Below are 20,648 nucleotides of genomic sequence, written 5' to 3'. Positions count from 1 at the left end.
ATTTAAGATAACATATTTGTACCATGGCATTGTTTTAGCAGAGGTATAACAAATAGGATTATATTTCTTCAGGAAGTATAGATGAACTTAAATTATGCTCCCTTTAAAGGAACTTCAGGTCAAACATTATTATTTCTTCTATGCTTTGTGCTACCAGAAACAATCTCTTAATAGTAAGAGATTCTGATGCTCCTCAGCTCTACCTGGAGTTCTCACAATTCATCCTGAGAAATGGGAAAACTGGTAAATTTTCCAATTTGCCAATTTCTCAACAAAGAAATGCAACTGCCATATTTCCTGCAACTGGAAAATTCATAAATTTTCTAATTGCAATAAAAATTACAGTTGCATTGCTCTGTTGGGATTATTTCTCAGGAGTAGGATAGATCTAGACAGACCATAATGGTCCAGTAGGCAGCTTTATTTCCGTCATCACTAATCTCTTTGCCTTGCCTATTCACAAAAACAGTGGGAACTGAAGGTCACAAAAGAACATATCTTTAAAAAAAAATTTAACAGGAACAACCATGGCTAAAAATATCCAGTCTTAGTTTAGTCTATGGTGCACAGATTTAAACCTACTTATCTCTTCCTAATCCTTTATGGTCTGAAGAAGGAAAGTTTGAATAGATCCTATTCTGAAAGTTCTTAACGGCCAATCTGTTAGCTTTGCTGACTGTTACTTTATTTTTTGTCACCCACCAGGGATGTACTACATTCAGCTTTTACTTTTGCTTTTAGGCACTCACCTTTTAGTCACAAAATGTCAGTCAACTCTCCTCTCTCTCTGGCCCTGCTGTCAGGACAAGACAAGAACATCTACCCATTCCCATCAATCCTTTTTGACAGGCAGCCAGCAGCTCTCACAATTAGAATCTCCTTGCTGTGTCCTTGGTTAGACTCACCCCATGATACAAGAAACACTCAGTGCCTTCTGAGCTTGGGAGAATTACAGAGAATTCATCCAGCCACAGTAGAGTGGCTCTGACCTAGATGCACAGACACCTCTCAGTTACTACCTGGAACACCGGCAGGACTACCATATTTGTTCCTCTAAGAATCAATATGATTTGGTGGAGACCACACTCTTTCTATTTGGGCTTGCATAAGGAATAGCAGAAAGGCAGACAACAGACTTCCCATTGCACTCCACTGAGTGAAGGGAAGAGATGTTACTGCCCTATTCACCAGCCTCCATGGCCAGGTTCAGTAGCAGACATTTGAACAAATCGGGCTCTTCTCATCTGAAGAGCTATTCAAGCCACAGACACCTCATCAGTGGGCTCCCTCCTGCTGCAGGAATGTGTACCTTTGACTCTCCCAGGAGTTTGAAGGGCTGTAAAGGAACAGCTGAAAATGACCACAGACTCCGTGCACAACGAACTGAACATGGTCTATGTTCTTTTGTTAACTTAAAAAGACACTGTCAAGATCTAAAGGTCAAAAATGGGACCAAACATGCATTATTTTTATCAGACGAGGAAATCTGATAAAAATCACTCATAATGTTAGGAAAATGACTACTTTTCCTTTTTGTAAAGTGTACTTTTTGTGGGACTCACAAAACTTTTGTTTTGTGCTCCCCAGCGCGTGGGAGGCACCCAGCAGAGGCTCATGTTGGTACCCACCCCCGCAAACTGACATGATAGAACTCTTCCATAAATTCAAGCTATGGCTTTTACTTTAGTGCAGACAGCATCATTTCAAACATTTGTGCAACCGCAAAAAGGCAAAAAAAAGAAAAGAAAAGAAAGAGCTCTGTTTGCCAAGGAGAAGCTGACAAATTTCTGAAGGGGGAAAATTCACTTTCAAGCTTGTGAGTGGGAGTCACAAACAAAAGTGAATCTCCAGAATCAGAAAAATGATACAGTGCATCAAAACATAAAAAAGCAAAAAGACTAAATGAACAACTTGACAGTGTCCTTTTAAGAACGATGGACAATCAATTTAAGGCAGTCGTGCAAACCATGGCACGTAAATGAATTCTTCATTCTGATGGCATGCACCACATCTGTTTCCATGTTAGAAAGTGGAAAAACCCAGGAGAGAGAAAGCAAGGGGCAAAACACTAGATTTTCCATGCAGCTTCTCTTACACATTCACTGCAGTGTGGGGGTTTTCAAAGCTGCACATGTGCCGACGGACATTGGCTGGTGGGCGAGAATTCTGGCTGCCTCTTCCTGAAGATTGAAAAGAAAAAGACACCCAGTGAGCGAGGGGATTATACATGTGTGCAGATATGGCAAGTCCACCACTCAGGCGGTGCCTGGCCCTGAGCCTTGCTCTGTATTGCCTCCACCTCCGTTTCCTGTATGGTCCCTGCTCTGCCTGGCTGTTTCTTATTGCCAGGCTATTTCTTAAAACCATGTCAGTGGGGTGCATCTCTTTCCAAGTGGCAGATGCTTTTTTTGCTCTCTCTCTCTCTCTCTGTGTGTGTGTGTGTGTGTGTGTGTGTGTCTATCCCAGGTTTGCTCTTTCCCTCCACTGTTGACACCCTTCTTTATCCCTGGTGGCAGTGGACTTCATCTCTACTTACATTGATGTAAGCTGATTCTTCCCACCCTCTACTCCTCTTAAAGGAAGTGCATGAGTTTATGCCTGACACTGTGACTTTTAATTGCATTGTTAATTTTCCTGCATATTATGTCATAATGAATGCATTGCTGTCACTTCATATATTTATCTCTTGGCATTCACAAGACAGAAAGTGTCCAATGGTAGAGAGAGAGGGAGCAGCAAGAGACCCACCTGTTGAGATTGGAAAAATCTGCACACAGGAAGAATATCATCTCATTCCCTAGCTGGATGTCTCCTTATACAGCACCTAGGATAATCTGTCCTCTGTGCCCCTTTGGCAGATGGAGAAGAGAACTAGCTAGACATGACAAGGCTGATGGGCAGCCATGGGTAGTTGGCCTTTCCATCATTTGTTGGAATAAGGATAAGTGCTTTTCCCATGAGTCAGCTAGCACTGCAGAAGGTGGTGGGATAAAGCTATCTGGCTGTCATGCCACATAAGCGGGCTGCCTGGCATAGAAAAGAATTTCAGGGACAGAATACTTAGGGTGAACTATCAGCACATGCTACAGGTGGTATGGATGAGGCTGGTTCAACTGGGGAGAAATCTCTCATGTCAGGGGACTCTGCAGTGATGCAGTTCTCTGTAGGGCTCCTCAAACTCATCAATATCCTCTATGAGTCAACATCTGACCCTCTACCCAAAAGATCCTGGTGACAACTGTCCAGAGTAACCTGGAAGAGGACCAAAATGGCTCCTGGCAAGTCAAAGACCTTTTCCTTTTCTTCTATCTCTTTTTCCCATCAAAGTGGACAGAAGAGCGAAAACTCGGAAGAAAGAGGAGAAAGAGGTATTGCATGAGGAGACCATGCCCCTTCCCATTCCAAGTCTTTCAGGATGAGGCCTGACAGGTGCTGGGAAGAAGAGCTGTGAGTTTTAAATTTTAAACAAGAATACTGTGGAAAAGATGTTCACTACCTGAAAGCAAGGGATTTGATCTGAATATATAAGGCAGGAAAAGATTTTCCATAGCACATTGAATGTAACAGAGAAAAAACAAAGTTAATCCATATGTACAATTCCATCAAGTTTGGACCATTCACGAAATCATTTAAACGTGCATGATCTACCCAGAGTAATTTGAAATCCTCATCCAAAAATAAGAATTTGAGACACCTTGGTGTAACTTCATTATTACTGCAATAATCCATTCATTTAATAAAATTAGAAAAACAGACACTGTTTGCTATCAAACTTATCAAGGTAATATGCCCCTGACATTCAAGATGCCTACTCAAAATCAAAAGATCATTAAAACAATGAAAATGTTAGCAAGGAGATGATCAGGAATAAAGGTATATCTGAATATACAAATGAAGTTAGTGGGAAGTAATATGTAAAATGATATTCAAGCAACTTTATTTCTCATGAAAGAAGATAGAAAATACACTCAAAGCATTAGGCTTTGCCTTGTTTGAATGCTCTTGAGCCTCTAATTAATTCTACTTTTGAGGAATGTCTGTATGTGGCCTATTCAATTGGCACTGGGAACTGGGGCCCTGGCAGGACCAGCTTCACGGGCCTGGAACCAGCACAGACAGACAAACACAGTCCCTCCCTCTGAAGAGCCCTGCACTTGATGTTTAGTGCTCTGTGATCATCCTCTTGAAATTCAGAAAAATGTTATTTTTTAATTTGTGTTTTGCAAGGGATGGTCAATGGGAAAATAGAGCATGCGCTGGGAGATTGGAGCCTCAGTTTACACATGGCCCACATCTTGCAGCCTCCCTGCCTTTCTGGACAGGCTCTAGGCTTTTCGGACTCTTGTCCCCTGGGTCCCAGCCCTGTCCAGTCTCCCACTACCTGCCCCTGTCTAGAAATCACTACCACTGTCCACCACTGACAAGGGGTTGGGCACAAGTCCTGACAAGATCAGGGTCTGATGTATGTGACCTATACTATCTCAAGGTAATGAATGGCAGTGGCTGTCTCCTCCCTGGACTGGCAGTGCCACTGCACTTTTGGTAGGCAACATGCAGTGGCAAGCCTCTTGCCCATCCTTTATCCAGATACCTTAGGTGTCTCTGCACTGTTATTGCAATACCCTTGGGAGTCACCTGTCTAATATGGGCTGAGGCAAAGGGGATGTGAGAAAGAGAGGTAACTGGTTCAACTTCCCTATGGCCTCTGCCCAGTGACTGGCTGGAGGGGAACCTGGCAGCCTGTGGGCTGTGCACGTGCAGTCACAAAATGGGGGTGGCCGTGTCTGGTGGGACTTCATTTGCCCCACACAAGGGAACACAGCACTAAATGAAAAATACAAAACACCATGACAGATCAAGAGAAGCTGTGGCTTTGTAATGTAGTACCTTTAACACTTCTCCCCTGCTTTTTGAATCAGGAGCTCCGTGTTTTCATTTTGCACTGGGCCCTGCAAATAATGCAGCTGGTCCTGCCTGCTGGGGATGTCTAACAATAAAATCAAGGGGCGGGGGGATGCCTTGACAACTTGGTCGATGTACTGACCTTAGCACAGTTGCACAGTGTGGTGTACTCGGGCAGCATCTGTACTTCTGTGTCGATGGGAAACTCTGTGGCCTCTGTGACTTACATTCCCTCTTAAAACCTACTCCTGCAGTTTGGGGACAGTTCTGCGGTTCCTTTGGGGCTTTCCGGCATATTGACAGCAAAGCTTCACACAGTAACTCAGTAATCCCAAAGACACCCTAATTAACTATTGAAGGAGAGATTTGAAAAACAAACAAACAAACAAACAAACAAAAAATAATAGAGCATCTCCTTTATGATCCCTTTTGTTTGGTCTCTGACTTTCACTTTGTATTGAAGTGAAACATAAATGACCCTGAGTACAGACCTTGCTTTTATGAAAGGAGTGTTTTATTAAAGGTTACAGGACAAGCCATGTAAAATCTGAGGCCAGAGTGGCCATTTTATCAACTGCATAAAAACTGAGAGAAAGAGGTTGACTTCAGGGTATTTTTAGCAATTGTAAAACCACATATTCAACCAACCACAGATTCAGCAAGCCAGAGTAAAAGCTTGGAGGGAAAATGTAGCATATGGGGGCTTGTCAAATATAAGTCCCAAATCTGTGCTTGAATCTTTTGGCAGAAGTTGTGGAATTAAAGAAACCCCAGAAGTTAGTTAGAAAGAGTCCTCTTCAATTTCTTCTTAAAGTGCAAAGGTCTCTCTCTCTTCTTTTCCTTTCTCTCCTTCCTTCCTTTTTTCTTTCCCTCCTTCCTTCCTTTCTTTCCCTCCCTCCCTCCCCTCCCTTTCCCTCTCCTCCCCTCCTCTTCCCATTCCTTTTTCCTTTCCCTTTCTTCCTTTTGTAAAGTCACCGCTTGTCGTACACTGATGGATTCTGCATAGCTTTACCCATGTATTTCCATTGTCCAAATAGTCTTCCTTGATATAACAGCCTATCTCACTTTGAGAGATACTTAACTCTGTACGACTTTGCTTTAATATGTTATTTTATTTACATCAGGTCACCCATTCTTCACTTTCTATGTAAAGATTTATTTTTTAAATGAAGTTAGAATTTGTTACAAATAAATTTTACTCAGTATGGTGTTAGCAATGAGATCTCTGAACATTGAATCAGGAGGCCTGGCACTTTCCAATTGTATGATCACTTCTTTGAGACTCAATTTTTTCATCCATAAAGAAGGATTGTTTAAAAAGTATGTGTGAAAATGCTTTCAAATAGCAAAATGCTATTCCAGCCGAATCCATAAGCCATTGCTATTAATACCCTTATTTTGAAGGATGGAAAAATAGAGACACAGACAAAAGACTCAGATATTTAAAATATTGGTGTGTATTTAGCTTAGACTTATTTCATAGGATCTCAAACTTCCCTTCACTTTACCTGTTGACTTCAGCCACTTTCCTTATTCAAGAATGTCAATAACTTTTAGTAGAAAATAAACTAGACTTTATTTTCTCTCTCTTCCAGACTTTTTTTATTTGGGTAACAGTGACTTTAAACGGATTTGTCAGGAACAGGTGAGGCACACAGTCAGGTTAGCTGTCTATAAAGTTGCATGTTTATGGAGGTTTGGAGGTTAATCTACTTTTTAGCAGAGATAAAATGGTCTATACAATTCCATATGGTCAGTCTTAAAAATATAGAAAGCTCACCATGGAAATAATAATGCAGCAGCTGTCCAAAGTAATCATAAAGAATGACAGCCACCACTCAAGACCATTTTAGCAGGGTACAGTCTATTTTATGTTGTTTTTATAGATATATACATAATTTGTGCCTCTGATTGCTTTCCAAAGCCAATGCATTTTTGCCTATTTTTTGAATTTTAATATTTGTTTTTCAGCATTTGTTTATAGGAATGGAGAATGGAGCTCTGGGTATGTGTGTAGGCTCTCTATAAATGGAAATTTTTTCCACCCTTCCTTTTAATGCATGCATGTATATTAAAACTCTTTATATATATGCACAATGCAGTCTTTCCATATAGGTATAAAATATTGCTTCATTTCAAAATTGTTAATTATTAAGATTCATAAGCTAGTAAGAGACTACAGAGAATGGTTTAATGACATTCAGTTTAGTTACCACCATAGATTTGTCAAATATTAACATTTTGCCATATTAAAATCTTCTTTCTTTTGAAAATATTAAGGATATGTTTGAAGCCCTCTGTATATTATTCTAAATATGAATCTTCTCCTTTTAAAGAGACAAATTGGTATGTATTGTCACTTGGCATATTTTAATGCTTTTACAACATGTATATTCATATGTGTTAGTAAATAATACATGATAGTGTTTAGCATATTATATTTGATATACTTGACATTACTCTACATTTCCATTCAACAATTTCCCTTTTTGCACAGTATTATGTTGGTATATATAACTCTAGTTCATTCACTTAAACTAAATTGAACAAATACCATGCTTTAAAAAATAATCCATTCTTCTGCTGATGACCATTTAGTTTGTTTCCTACATTTTGCTATTTTATCAATGATGCAATAAACATTGTTAAGTATGTCTTCTTGCATAAACGTGGGAGACTTTTTTCCCATGATATGTACTTAGAACTAGAATTGGTACATTGTTGAGCATGCACATTCGTCTTTCTTACATATTACCAAATTGTTTTGCAAAGTTCTTGAACAATTTACACTAGTGTATGAGGTTTTTAGACATTCTGCTTGGTTTTTAGACATTTTTAAAATTAACTTTTTATTATAGCAATTTTCAAAGATATCAGACATTCTGCTTGGTTTTTAGACATTTTTAAAATTAACTTTTTATTATAGCAATTTTCAAAGATATCAGATGTTGTTATCCTGATGCATACTTTGTAAAACATCCCATCAGTCTTTCCTCTGGTAGTTTTAGCAGCCATTAATTATCAGAGGATAGATAAATTATTTTATTATGAGACTACAAAGTGGTGATGCAATTCTATCATTCTTTTTGTATCTGTCAACTCTATTTCCCTTCTAAAGAAGAACTTTGTCTCATCATCTATTTAGTTCCTTTGAGATAGAGTTCACACAGAAAATGCAAGGCAAACAGATTATTCTTTTCCTTTATTTACCAATGTTAAGAATCCTGACTTGGTTTTCTAACATTCTCCAATAGTGTATCACATGGGGTCTGCTTCTATTGTCTATTTCTCTAGGTTTTCCAGTAATATGGTCCTATCTCTTGGTGTGCTTAATAGTATTTTATATCAGAAGAGACACTGTGAACATAGAAAATAAGATTATGTAGAGGCCCTAGAAAGTGCGATCCTGCTTTACCATTTTCTCTCCTAAGTAGAGGGGCACTGCTTAATGTAATCCAACCAGTGACTAAGCTGAGTCACAGCCATTTTGCAATTTTGATAAAAATCAGTCTACCATAGGGCATATCCCTTCAGGACTTTCAATAGAAAGCCTGGCTGTGCACTAGCACACTTCATCTGGTGGGTCTTTCTTTCCATCCCCTGCTTTTCAAAGATTTTTCTATTTAGATTTTTGGTCTTCTACTGCAGATAGCTTCAAAATTAGGAAAATATCTTGACAGGGAACCTTGATCATGTGTTTGAATGACTTTGAGTCTTCATTTTTGTCATTTTAGCTTCACATGATTACAAAAGTGTTTTTGAGCTCTCTCCTCGATGAGTCTGTCTCTCAGCACTGGAGAACTCCATGGAAACCTATTCTGTATTTTAGATATATTCAGCTTATCTTTTAATCTTTCTTACCCACCCAATGGCAGACATCAGCAAATGTGTTGAGGGAGAAGCTGGACCTGTGGTGAAGCCTCTCTGGCCTTTCATTTCCTCACCCCAGTCATTTGTGACCAAAAGATTTCCTGTTTCCTCTGGTCCTTCCATTGATTCTCTGCTGGGCCCAAGCCTGGAAACTCAGGGATATGGTTTGGCTCTCTGTCCCATCTAAATCCCATCTCAAATTGTAATCCCAGCATGTCAGAGAAGGGGCCTCATGGGAGGTGATTGCATCACGGAAGCAGGCTTTCCCTTTCCCCCTTGCTGTTCTGGTGATAGTGAGTGTGCTTTCAGGAGATCTGGTTGTTTGAAGGTGTGTGGCACTTCCGCCTTCACTCACTTGCTTTCCTGCTCTGCCATGGTAAGACGTGTTTTCTTACCCTTCGCCTTCTGCCATGATTGTAAGCTTCCTGAGGCCTCCCAGTCGTGATTCCTGTTAAGCCTGTGGAACTGTGGTCAATTAGACCTCTTTTCTTCATAAATTACCTAGTCTCAGGTAGTTCTGTATAGCAGTGTGAGAATGAACAAATACACTCAGCCTCCATATAGTGCCCTGAATTGGCAAATTTGCACTATCAGTATTTGTCCCATGGAAACAGTGTTGCAGATAATTGTCTCAGTTTTCAGTTCTCCTTTCTCTGAAATTTGAGTTTCATTAATCTTCATCATTTTAGTAGCTCCCTGATGCTGTAAATAAACTATCTTTGTCCTTCCTGTTGTTTTTCCAATTATTCTTCTTGGGAGCTATTCCGCCACAGTCTCTTTCATTCTGCCCAAAACAAAAGTCTTATCAGAATTCTTTATTTCTTAATTTTTGCCAAACCAAGGGTTGTAAAATGATATCTTAATATTTTTCTTCCCTCTGTTTCTTTGATAATGTTTAGGTTCCCTAAAGGATCCTTAGCCTTCATGGGATCTTGCATATGTTTCCTTCACAATTCCAACATGTTTGTCAAGTTCCTGTACAATTCACATTGCAATGTAGGCGAAATCTCTGTACCTCTCCTGTGATCCTTTTTACTCCTTGCATGTTATTAATGTTAATTCTAATCTCCCATACGCCATAGTCTCTAAAGATGGACATAATTCATGTCAGAATTACCTTATGTGCCACATTATTCTGCTTTCATATGCCCCAGTTTTTTCAAATAATTAAGAAAACCATAGAATTTCTCATGCAAACATTACTTTTAAGAGTGAAAGAAGTTTCTTCTATAATTAAGCCATAAAAAAGGGATAAATTGGGACTGCCTGGGTAGGTAAAAATACATATGGCCACTCTACTTATATGAGTGTTAAATGAATGACTGAATAAGTCAAAACAGTATATAGAAATATTCTAAATATGAATATTAGCAAGAAATAATTTTGAGCTTCTCTATTACTTTGCTAATTGAAGGGATAGCAAAAGCAATTATTTTTAGTATAAATTCTTAAATTAATTATAAAATTTAATATTGAATGTCATAATATCCCCAGGAAAATTTAAATTTAAAAAATAGTAAAAATAATGTGTATATATATGCATGTATGTATACGTGTGTGTTAAAATGAGGATATACATAAAAATATCAGTGGTGATTTTTCTTTCTAGGTATAATTGGAAGTAACTAACTTTAGCTTCCTTGTGCTTCCCAATATATTCCAAATTGCACACTGTAAATATTTATTATTTTTAATATAAAAATAAGCAATAACTTCTATTATAAAAATAAATTTATCAGGACCTAATAATTCAGACTATGATTCCTTTTCCTCTTAGCTTTTCCCCAGTAACTAAGATACTATATGGGGCTGCACATATATTTTCTTTCACTTAAAAAAAGATATAATGTAAACATTCTAAAACTATATATTAAAAGATATGAACAGCTACTAAGGAGACATGCCAAATTTAAATGATAGAATTTGGCACAGTGCTAGTATTCTTAATTACTACTGAAGTTTTTCTTACTTCAGAATTCTACAGTAGAGTACAGTTAGTACTTTTCATGTTGTAAGTACATTATTTAATTGTACATACATTTTAAGTGTTTGTTCTCACATATAGGCATCTTTTCTAATGAGAAAGCAGATGCTCAAAATTAGGAGGAAAAAAAAGGTAAATCAAGTTACACAAAAGGGAAAATATCCTGCTGTGCTTCCAGATAGACTTTAGATGACAAACTGCCAAAGTCAGACTTTTTATTATCTTACTTTGATTTATCACAGAAGGGAAGAGAAAAGGATGATGAAAACAACTAGCCAAAAGTTAAAATTTTCACCTCAGGATGTTTTGAAAAGAAGAAATAATTACTTAGTAAGAGGCTTAAAACTGAAGATGTAACGATAATTATAAAGGACTTATAACACAAAAACCTAAATTTTGTGAGGATTCTGAAATTCTTGGCTATGGCACTAACCTCAATATTAGATACCTATTTCCACTAAGGTTCATTTTACACTAGTATTTCTCTTGAAGCAGAGGCGTTAATAGCTTCATGTCATCACACATGGAACCTGAAAAAGAACTGAATAAGCAATTATCATACAATTTCTCTCATAGTATTACAAGTATAGTCACCATAGTCCTAAAGAACATCATAGCCACATCACAGCCTATTGAGAAAGGTATTGGTTTTCTAACATCCTCCAATAGTGTTAAGCAGTAGATATAATATAAAAGGGAGGGATCAAGATTGGTAAAAGAAGACTTCTGCTTTCAGCTAATATGCAGTACCCCAGGGCAAACTAATTCTCCCACTGAAAACAACAAGAAAAACCAGATAAATTTTTTTAAACCACTGGAAGATATTGAGAAGCTGTCGTGGCACCAGAATGCAATGGATCAACAAATCAGAAGGAACAGGAATTCAGAGAGGTAAGCGGATCATCTTCAAGCTGTTTTTCCCCTTGGAATTGTTGATGATTCTTGATACAGGACAACAGACTAAGAATCCAGGCAGAGAGGCTTAACTAAGAGGCAAAGAAGCAAGGAAAATTTTTGATACATTCATAGGACTGTAGACATAAAATTTTGAATTCAAGTGCTCCAAGGCAGCTAGAACTTGAGGAACTGAGATCTTGGAGAGAGGGAAGCAAAGAAAAGTGAGACTGACACTTGGTGGTTTCCCTCTAGAAAAATTATCACATTTTAGGCTACACAAATCACAGGATACAAAACTAAGCAGTAAGCTGCCGAAAATCAGAGTAGAGTTTCTGGAAGTCTCACGGTGCTGAGGAATCAAAATTGGAGTCAAGACTTTCAAAGGATTAGAGGTTCAAGTACACAATCAGAACCCAGAATCTCAGCCAGGACCTCTGGATAGCTCTACCCTTAGAACAGGATGCACCAGGTGAAGCAGAACAAGTTTTATAAAACCACAGTCCACATCAAATCAGCTCAGTCTGTAACAGGATTATAACATAAAGGAGAAACATATGGGGATACATAAATTTTGATTATGCAAATCAATCACATTAATAATAATATAAGATAGGATGTAAAATATGTGTAGAAATGAAATGCATGGGAAAAAAGCACAACAGTGATGCAAGATAAATTTAAGTGTTTCATGATCCTTGCCTTGCTTGGGAAGTGATAAAACTACTAACTTATTTGAGACTGTAAAAGATTAAATTTTTTTTGGAATTTCTATGGTAACCATAAAAAATAATAAAAGAATGTAGAGCTAACAAACTAATACAGGAGAAAGTTGAATATTAAAATACTAGTGGTTATTATTTTGATAAATATTAGACAAATCAAAAGAAGGAAAAAAGATAAAATGGAACATAAATCCAGTGAGACAAATAGAAAATAGTTAAGTGGTAGATATAAATATAATTATGTCAGCATTTATATTACATAAAAATAAACTAGATATCCTAATTTAAAGGTAAACATTATCATACTGACTGAAAAGCAAAATCAAACTTAGATGCTGCACATATAAGACACAATCCTTAAACATATAAACACAAAAGGTGAAAGTCAAAGGTTAGAAAGCTGAAAATCCAAGGATGGAAAATGGTATATCATGCAAGTACCAAATGAAAATAAAAGCTAGTAGTTATACTAATGTCAGACAAAGTAGACGCTGTTTCTAGTAGTCTATATAGAGGACAAAGGAGGGCTTATATTAGAAATTCAGGGTTTGATTAATATTTGATAATTCAATATATTTTCCCAGTAACATAGAAAAATATAATCATTTCAACTGATACAGAAGAATTTGACAAAATTCAATGCTTATTTGTGATCAATTTCTCAGCAAACTTCAGAGTATAAGGGAATATCTTCAACCCTATTAATGGGCATCTCTGCAAAACCTAGAGATAGCATCAAACATAACGATGAACTTTTGAATAATGAAAATGATATTCTAAACCTAGAATGGCCAAAACTATCATGGAAAATAAGAACAAAGTTGAAGGACTTGCACTACCTGATTTTCAGACTAAAGTTTCAGTAATCAGGTCAGTGTGGTATTTGCAAAAAGATAGATGAATACATGGATAGAACAGAATAGAGGGTTCATAATCAGGACTAAACGTATGTTCAGTTGATGTTGACAAAAGTACCAGTCATTCAATGAGGGAAGGCAGTATTTTCAAAAATTGATCTGGGTGAACTGAATGTATATTTAGAATAAAAACAAAAACAAAAACCTTGATCCACTCTATTATGAACTGAATGTTTGTGCCTCCTCCAAATTTATGCATTGAAATCCTAACTCCCAATGTGATGATATTAGGAAGTGGGGCACTTGGGAGGCAATTAGGTCATGAGGGTAGAGGCTTCATGAGTGAGATTACTACCTTTATGAAAGAGACCCCAGGGAGCTTTCCAATGTCTCTGCTAGGTGAAGATACAACAAGAATACAACAGTCTGCATGGTGAAAGGGGGCCCTCACCAGAACCCGCCCATGCTGGTACCCTATTCTCAGACTTCATGCTCCAGAACCGTAAAAAATAAACCTCTATTGTATATAAGCCACCCAGTCTATGGATGGCTTTGCTATAGCCACACAAACTAAGACATGTTGCTTATGTATTACAAGATGTGTACAGTAATAATGCAACACAGTAATAATGCATTACAGTAATAAATGTAAAAGTCAAAACCATAAACCTCTAGAAAAAAACATAGGAGAATATCTCTATGATCTGGGAATAGGCAAGGTTTCTACACTGAACTATGCACTAACTGTAAAAGGAAAATTTACCAATTGGACTTCATCTAAATTAAAAACTTTCATTCATCAAAAAATACCAATAAGAAATGAAGTCAAAGACTGAGAAAAAATATTTGCAATACATAAATCTGACAAAGAATTCAAATCCAGATTATACGATTAATAATAAAAGGCAGGCCGGGCGTAGTGGCTCACGCCTGTAATCCCAGCACTTCGGGAGACCGAGGCGGGCGGATCACGAGGTCAGGAGATAGAGACCATCCTGGCTAACAGGGTGAAACCCCGTCTCTACTAAAAACACAAAAAATTAGCCAGGCGTGGTGGCCGGCGCCTGTAGTCCCAGCTACTTGGGAGGCTGAGGCAGGAGAATGGCGTGAACCCGGGAGGCGGAGCTTGCAGTGAGCCAAGATCATGCCACTCCACTCCAGCGTGGGCGACAGTGTGAGACTCCATCTCAACAACAACAATAATAATAATAATAATAATAATAATAATAATAATAATAATAAAAGGCAAATGGCCCAATAAAAGAAGCAAGAATCTTTTCACAAAAGATGGTGTATAGATGACCAATAAAGACATAAAAAGACTCTCAAGATCATTAGTCATCAGGAAAATGCAAATGGAAACTATAATTAAATACCTCTACATACACATTAGAGTGGCTAAAATGTAAAAGACTATTAACACCAAATGCGTCTCATACATTCTTGGTAGGAGGCAAAATGACAAAAGTGTTGTGTAAATTTGGCAATTTCTTATAAGTTAAACATGCACCTGCCTTATCACGTAGCAATTTCATTCCTAAGCATATAACCACACTAAATGAAAACATATGTTAATAAAATCTTCTGTATGTATGTTGATTGTACCTTTATTTGTCATAGTGAGAGTTGGAAACAACCCATATGTTCATCAGCAGAAGAATAAACATTGTATATTCATGCAATGGAACATTACTCAGCAATTAAAGAGAATAAGCTCCTGTTACATGCAAGAACATGGATGAATCTCATGTTGTGTGAAAGAATAGAGACATAATAATATCTACCTTATGATTTCATTTTTATTAAGTTCAAGAACAGGCAAGATTAATATATGGGGCAAGAAATCAGAATAATGGTTGTCTCTAATTGGAGAGCAGGATAGATTAAAAAGGGACAATAGGAAACTTTCTAGAGTGAGGGCAATGCCCTAGGTTTTGGTTGTATGTTGGTTTCATGAGTGTATTACACATTTGTAGAATGTATCAAACTGTCATTAATATCAATGCATATTATTGTATATAATTATACTTCAATAGCATGTACATGAAATCAGAGAATAAAAAGGATTAGAGAAAATGTGTAAAAGATGATTTAATATATAGATACTAGGAATTCTTGACAAAGAAAACTAAAGCAAGGAAACAAATGCTGAAGACTATAATTCAAGAAAACTTTCCTAAAATTAAAAAAAATGTAAATCCATGTTAAAAGAACATTACATTTCTAAGAATATTGACCCAATACAATCAGTACCAATAATTTTTCTAGTAAAATCACTAGACTTTATAGAAAAAGAAAAATATATTTTGGATGTCTAGGAAAAATCAGTAAGTGTTTTATAAGAGAAAAAAGATAATTATCAGATTTGGGGGCAGCAAAGCTTTTATACTAAAGGTAACTGGAACAATATATTGAAAATACTTAAGAAAAATAAAATGTGCACCCTGAATTATATCCAGCAAAATTAGCTTTTGAGATAAAGATTGTAGACAAAATGTTTTCAATAAGCAAAATGTAAGTTTTAGTCCCATGAACTTTTCCTGAGAAATCTACTCTAGAACAAGATTATAAGCTTCAGACTAGTGAAATAACTAGGGAGCCATCATCATAGGAACAGGAGGTAAGTGTTAAACATATCCTTAATTGTAGAATTAAGATGAAATGAGAGTTAAAAGAAAGAGGGTATTGTACTCAGATAATGTAGATATAGTAAAACTATTTTAAAAGAAGGAGATGGGAAGATAGTATGAAATTTGTTTTAACTCTTTTCAGTAATGAGTTGGTAATGGTAATATTAGCAGTTACTCTAGGACATTTGTATGACTATCATGGAATAATAAAAATATATACTTATGAGATATTCTGACCCCCTCATCCGTTTTCTTGGGAGTTAGGATTCTTACTGTGGGAGAAATGAAATATAGATGTAGTACATGTTAACACATGAGCTGTCTATGAATTTCTGGTCAGAAAAGCTGAGCACAGGTATAATAAGGTAGGCTTTGGGAAACAAACTTTGAGCTTATTCTTAAAATCTACTTACTACATAATTCAATATCTTAGAACAGTATGATGCCGTATGAATGTAGTATGTTCATGGGTAGTGTGATAAGTAGAATGTGGGTATTGTCGTCTCTACTGTAAATGAACTGAACTCCACAAAAATAAAATGTGAAAAACATGGTGAGCTGCTGTGAACCCCAAAGAGTGCACATTCCTAAGGAAGGGTTTTCCAAGGGCCAGCCAGGATCTGGCTCTCAGTCTTGCTGTTGTCCTTCCCACTACTCACCTCTCAGGTCAATCCTAAATGCAGGGCTTATTTTCGTCTGCCCCTAAAAGAATGATATGTCAGCTAGGATAAGACTTACATTAAACAGTTCATGAAGTAAGATTGTCACATGCCAGAATTCATTCCACCTTCATTTGCAGTGGAAATAACATACAGCATTGACAATGCTGCAACATATATGAATAGACTTGTAAGGGGAGACAAGGTTTGACCATTGCTTGTTCACAGGGAGGCAGAAGGAGGGGATGAAGGGTTACAAGATTCAATAGTTAAACACTTGATGGCATCAAATGAAGACAGTTAGGTTCATCTTAAATTCGTAATGAGCCCATTGGTCACCAAGCCCTTCACCCACCTTCTCCATATAGAGATCTGTGGCCATTTCCAACGTTTTCTTGGGTGACTGCTTTTCTCTCCTCTCCTCCTTTTCCAGATCAGTCATGTTTTAGTATGTTTATACATTTATTCTGGTTATAGTTCAACTTTTGTAGGTCTTGGAGCTCAACAATCCTGAGGCAAAGTCATGTCTCTGTTGGCTCTGTGTATATCTTAACATTGAATTTTTTGAGCAACTTTACTTTTACTTTTGTTCTTACTTAAGTATTTCTCTTTGTTCACTGTCTTCATCCCACCTGTTAAAGCCACAGGTCAGGCCACTGTAATCTCTTCCCTGGACCCTGTACCAGTCTCCTCCCGGAGCTCAGGCTCATATCTTGCTCGCCTCCTAAACATCCTCCACATGGGGGGTAGAGTGATAGTTCTGAAACACACATCTCACCAATCACAGTGCACCCTGCTCTGTGGCCTGAGTGGATTCTCATTGTCCAGAAGATAAAGTCCAAGCTCATAAGGCTTCCTCTAACTAGTTCTAAGTAATCTGGCCCTAGAGACCTGTCCAGTCTTGTCTCACTATGTTTTCCTTCTTACTTCCTCTGCTCCAGGCATCCTGGAATTGCTTCATTTCCATCATCTGTGAGTGCCTTTTTTTCATGTCTTTACATCCAGATTCCATGACTGCTCTATCCCATCAGCCTTCTGCCTTTCCTAACCAACCCCTTTTCCTTCTTCAGAAATCTTAGCTGGGGTAATGCTTCCTGGAAACATTTCCAGCATTTTTGGACTGGTTGGAGACTTCTAATAACACTCCTGTAACACCCATACTTCTCATAGAAACACTCACTATGCTTGTATTGTCTTGTTCAATGCCCAGTCTACTAGCTAGATTTCAGTTTCCACAAAGTCAGGAGCCAGATCTCTTTGTTCACCACTGCAGTTGTCCCAGTGCCTGACACAATTAGGTGCTTGAAAGTTGTTTATTGAATGAATGAATCAACAGTGTTTATCTTCTGGATCTTAAGAGGTATGTTTCAGCCCTTGAAACCAAGCCTATAATTCTAACCATCCTAGCAAAAGTGATTTTATGCTAGGATCAGCCCTGAAATAACTTTTGGCTTCACATATTTGAAACTAAACAAACATTCCTTACAAGGAATACCAACCCTACTGAAACCTTTTATTTTTTTCTTCATTTTCCTAATAAGCTGAGGTCTTGTTTGCCTCCAAATCTCTTTACATCGTAGTCTGTCTGCCTAGAATACTCTCTCTGAACTTCCTCCACCTTAACCCCCACTTTCTTAATCTCCTTCTTGGTCTGGCTAATGGGAACTATTGTCCATAGAGCTTGGTAGACCTTCCCTACCTCCAAGGCCTTTACTAGAGGCCCTCTATGTGCCTCCCAAACATTCCCTACTTCCTCTGTTGTAGAACTTCACCTTGTCACATTGTTGTGACCAGGTTTCTTGCTGGTATTCCTCTACTCCCCTACACTCAAACTTGATTAAATACTCACTGATTTCCTTTTTTTATTCTATTAACTAATGTTAACAATCATATTTTATTGTCATCCTGTAACTTATAATGTATTTTTATTAACTCAGAAGACAATGTCCTAATGATCTATTTTCTTTATAAGACAAAGCAAAGATCACAGACTGTGCTATTTTCTTTACCAATAAATTGTCCACGGTTTGTAAAATAGTTGACTCTGTAATTTTTTTAAATTAAGGACTGAATTATAAAAACCTTACTTAAAGTTTGCAATAAGACACTAATGTAATCAACAGCTACAGTCACAGAACTGGCTGACAGCATCCCTCTTCTCCCTCATCACTACTCCAACCCCATTATCATAATTTCTTTTAATGTACTTTTATTACATAAGTCTATATTTTTTATACCCATCTAAGCCAAATAATATAAGAATATAAAGTCTGATCAAGTGGAAAAAGATATTAATTCCCACAGTACTTGAGGGTATTTGCTAGGAGCATGGTAACTTGAGAATATATTTATATAACTGGAAAATCTGGGGAAGGAAAGTATTTCCTGTTGTTATTGATTTCTTTCAAAGAGTTGTTTTTCATTACCTGGAGCAGCATCACCTAGGGGCTCGGCCTAATTTTGTTAGCAGCCAATTCCTCATATATCTTACAGATAATCTGCATAGAGGCTAGTATTAAGTTGCCTTCAGTTATAGGAGGCTTCCCTTACTCTGTTGAAATAAAATGTTATTATAGGTACATTTTTTGTTAACTTGATTAAATACTCACTGATTTTCTTTTTTTTATTCTATTAACTAATGTTAACAATAATATTTTATTGTTGTCCTGTAACTTATAATGTATTTTTATTAACTCAGAAGACAATGTCCTAATGATCTATTTTCTTTATAAGACAAATCAAAGCAAAACAAAACAAAAAAACCCAAAACTTAACATTTGTCTTTTCTTAGTCTTCATCCAGAGGCAACGGAGAGGCATTTTATGGCCAGAAATCTATGTAATAGAAGTGAAGATAAGGTCTGGCTTTTAAACTTAGTTGACTCTACACCTCAAACTTTCATAACAAATGGATCCTCTAACAGAGCCATGGAGTTTTCTTCCCCTTCCATGGACAGTATTTCTCTCTGTGCTATGCAGAACCCTGTGGTTGGAGGGAATTCAGTCATTCTCTTTGGGTATCTGGACCTATAACAACATGTGAACTCATGAGCATTGGCACGGTTATCCTTAGACTCACCATGAGTGCTCACGAAATAAAGATATCTGAGGAGAAGATGAAGAAGGCATAGGGCGAGACAGGAGGCAAGAAGACAGAAACCTGGAGCATTTCCACTCTGGACCCTGTCCTTTATGTCATATGAGATACCTGATATTATTTCTTATATTTTTACATTAAATACCCCACCCCATTTGCTTAGGCTAGCTTAAGTTGCCGTCTATAACTTGCAGCCAAAGTGTTCTAATTAATTACCCTTTAGGCTCTATTCTTGTGATCTGAAGCTTCCAAACCCACTGAGACTTTCCTCTTATTTTCTTCATTCTCCAAACTCTCAATACTTTTGCTCCTGGACTAGCTTTACAACACATTCACACAGTCTGCTTCACTTTTAAGTTGATAACACTTTACACCGGACACTAAGGCTAGCAGATGGGATGCAAATGACCTCATTTTTCTTTAGCTGAGGCCAAGCAGGGACAGGTTGCCAAACTGTGTCATACAGGGTGTCCTTCTTCACACATCTCACATAGAGTAACAGTTGCATGCCTCCACTTTTAGCAGACTTACAGCTCCTCCATTTTTTATAGCATTAATATAATGAATGCATAAAGCTAAGGCATATCCCCAGTTTCTAGAACTGTCTTTACTTGAAAGGTTAATTAATAATTTTATATTAGTATAGTATATGAACTTTCATATACCTTCCCATGTTTTTATAATTTTAATGTCACGGGCTAACAATTATTGAGATTTTTCTCAATTATTTAGGTATTGTGCTGTGCTCTTTATACAAATTTTCTCATTTTATCCTCCTCAGAACCCTATGAGATAAGCACTACTATTATCCATTTTTATAACTGAAATACATAGAAGTTAAGCAATTTGCCCAAGGACTAGTAATTTGAAAGAAAACAGATGACTTGATAGACATCTGCTATGAACTGAATGTTTGTGTTTTCCAAAACTCATATGTTAAAGTCTCCCAATGTGAGAGTATGAAGAGGTAGGGCCTTTGGAAGATAATTAGATCAAGAGGGTGGGGCCCTCATGAAGGAATCAGTGCCCTA

The 20,648-nt window shown here is 37.3% G+C and overlaps 1 protein-coding gene across 5 annotated transcripts in view; it reads right to left on the bottom strand.

Annotated features, from left to right (window-relative positions):
* GRM1 (glutamate metabotropic receptor 1) overlaps positions 1-20,648 on the bottom strand; it is a 411,814-nt gene that overhangs the window by 8,843 nt on the left and 382,323 nt on the right. The window contains exon 8 of one of the 5 annotated variants that reach the window (XM_055266615.2): positions 2,096-2,180. The exons of the other annotated variants lie outside the window; for them this stretch is intronic. Coding sequence (XP_055122590.1) covers positions 2,120-2,180 — 61 coding nt within the window. The 3' untranslated portion in view covers positions 2,096-2,119. The remainder of the gene's footprint in view (positions 1-2,095; positions 2,181-20,648) is intronic. 5 annotated transcript variants of the gene reach the window in all.

Source organism: Symphalangus syndactylus, chromosome 2 (assembly GCF_028878055.3).
Source record: "Symphalangus syndactylus isolate Jambi chromosome 2, NHGRI_mSymSyn1-v2.1_pri, whole genome shotgun sequence".
Lineage (NCBI taxonomy): Eukaryota > Metazoa > Chordata > Mammalia > Primates > Hylobatidae > Symphalangus > Symphalangus syndactylus.
Note: the sequence above shows the minus strand (reverse complement) of the source record. Positions and strands in the feature narration are given on the sequence as shown.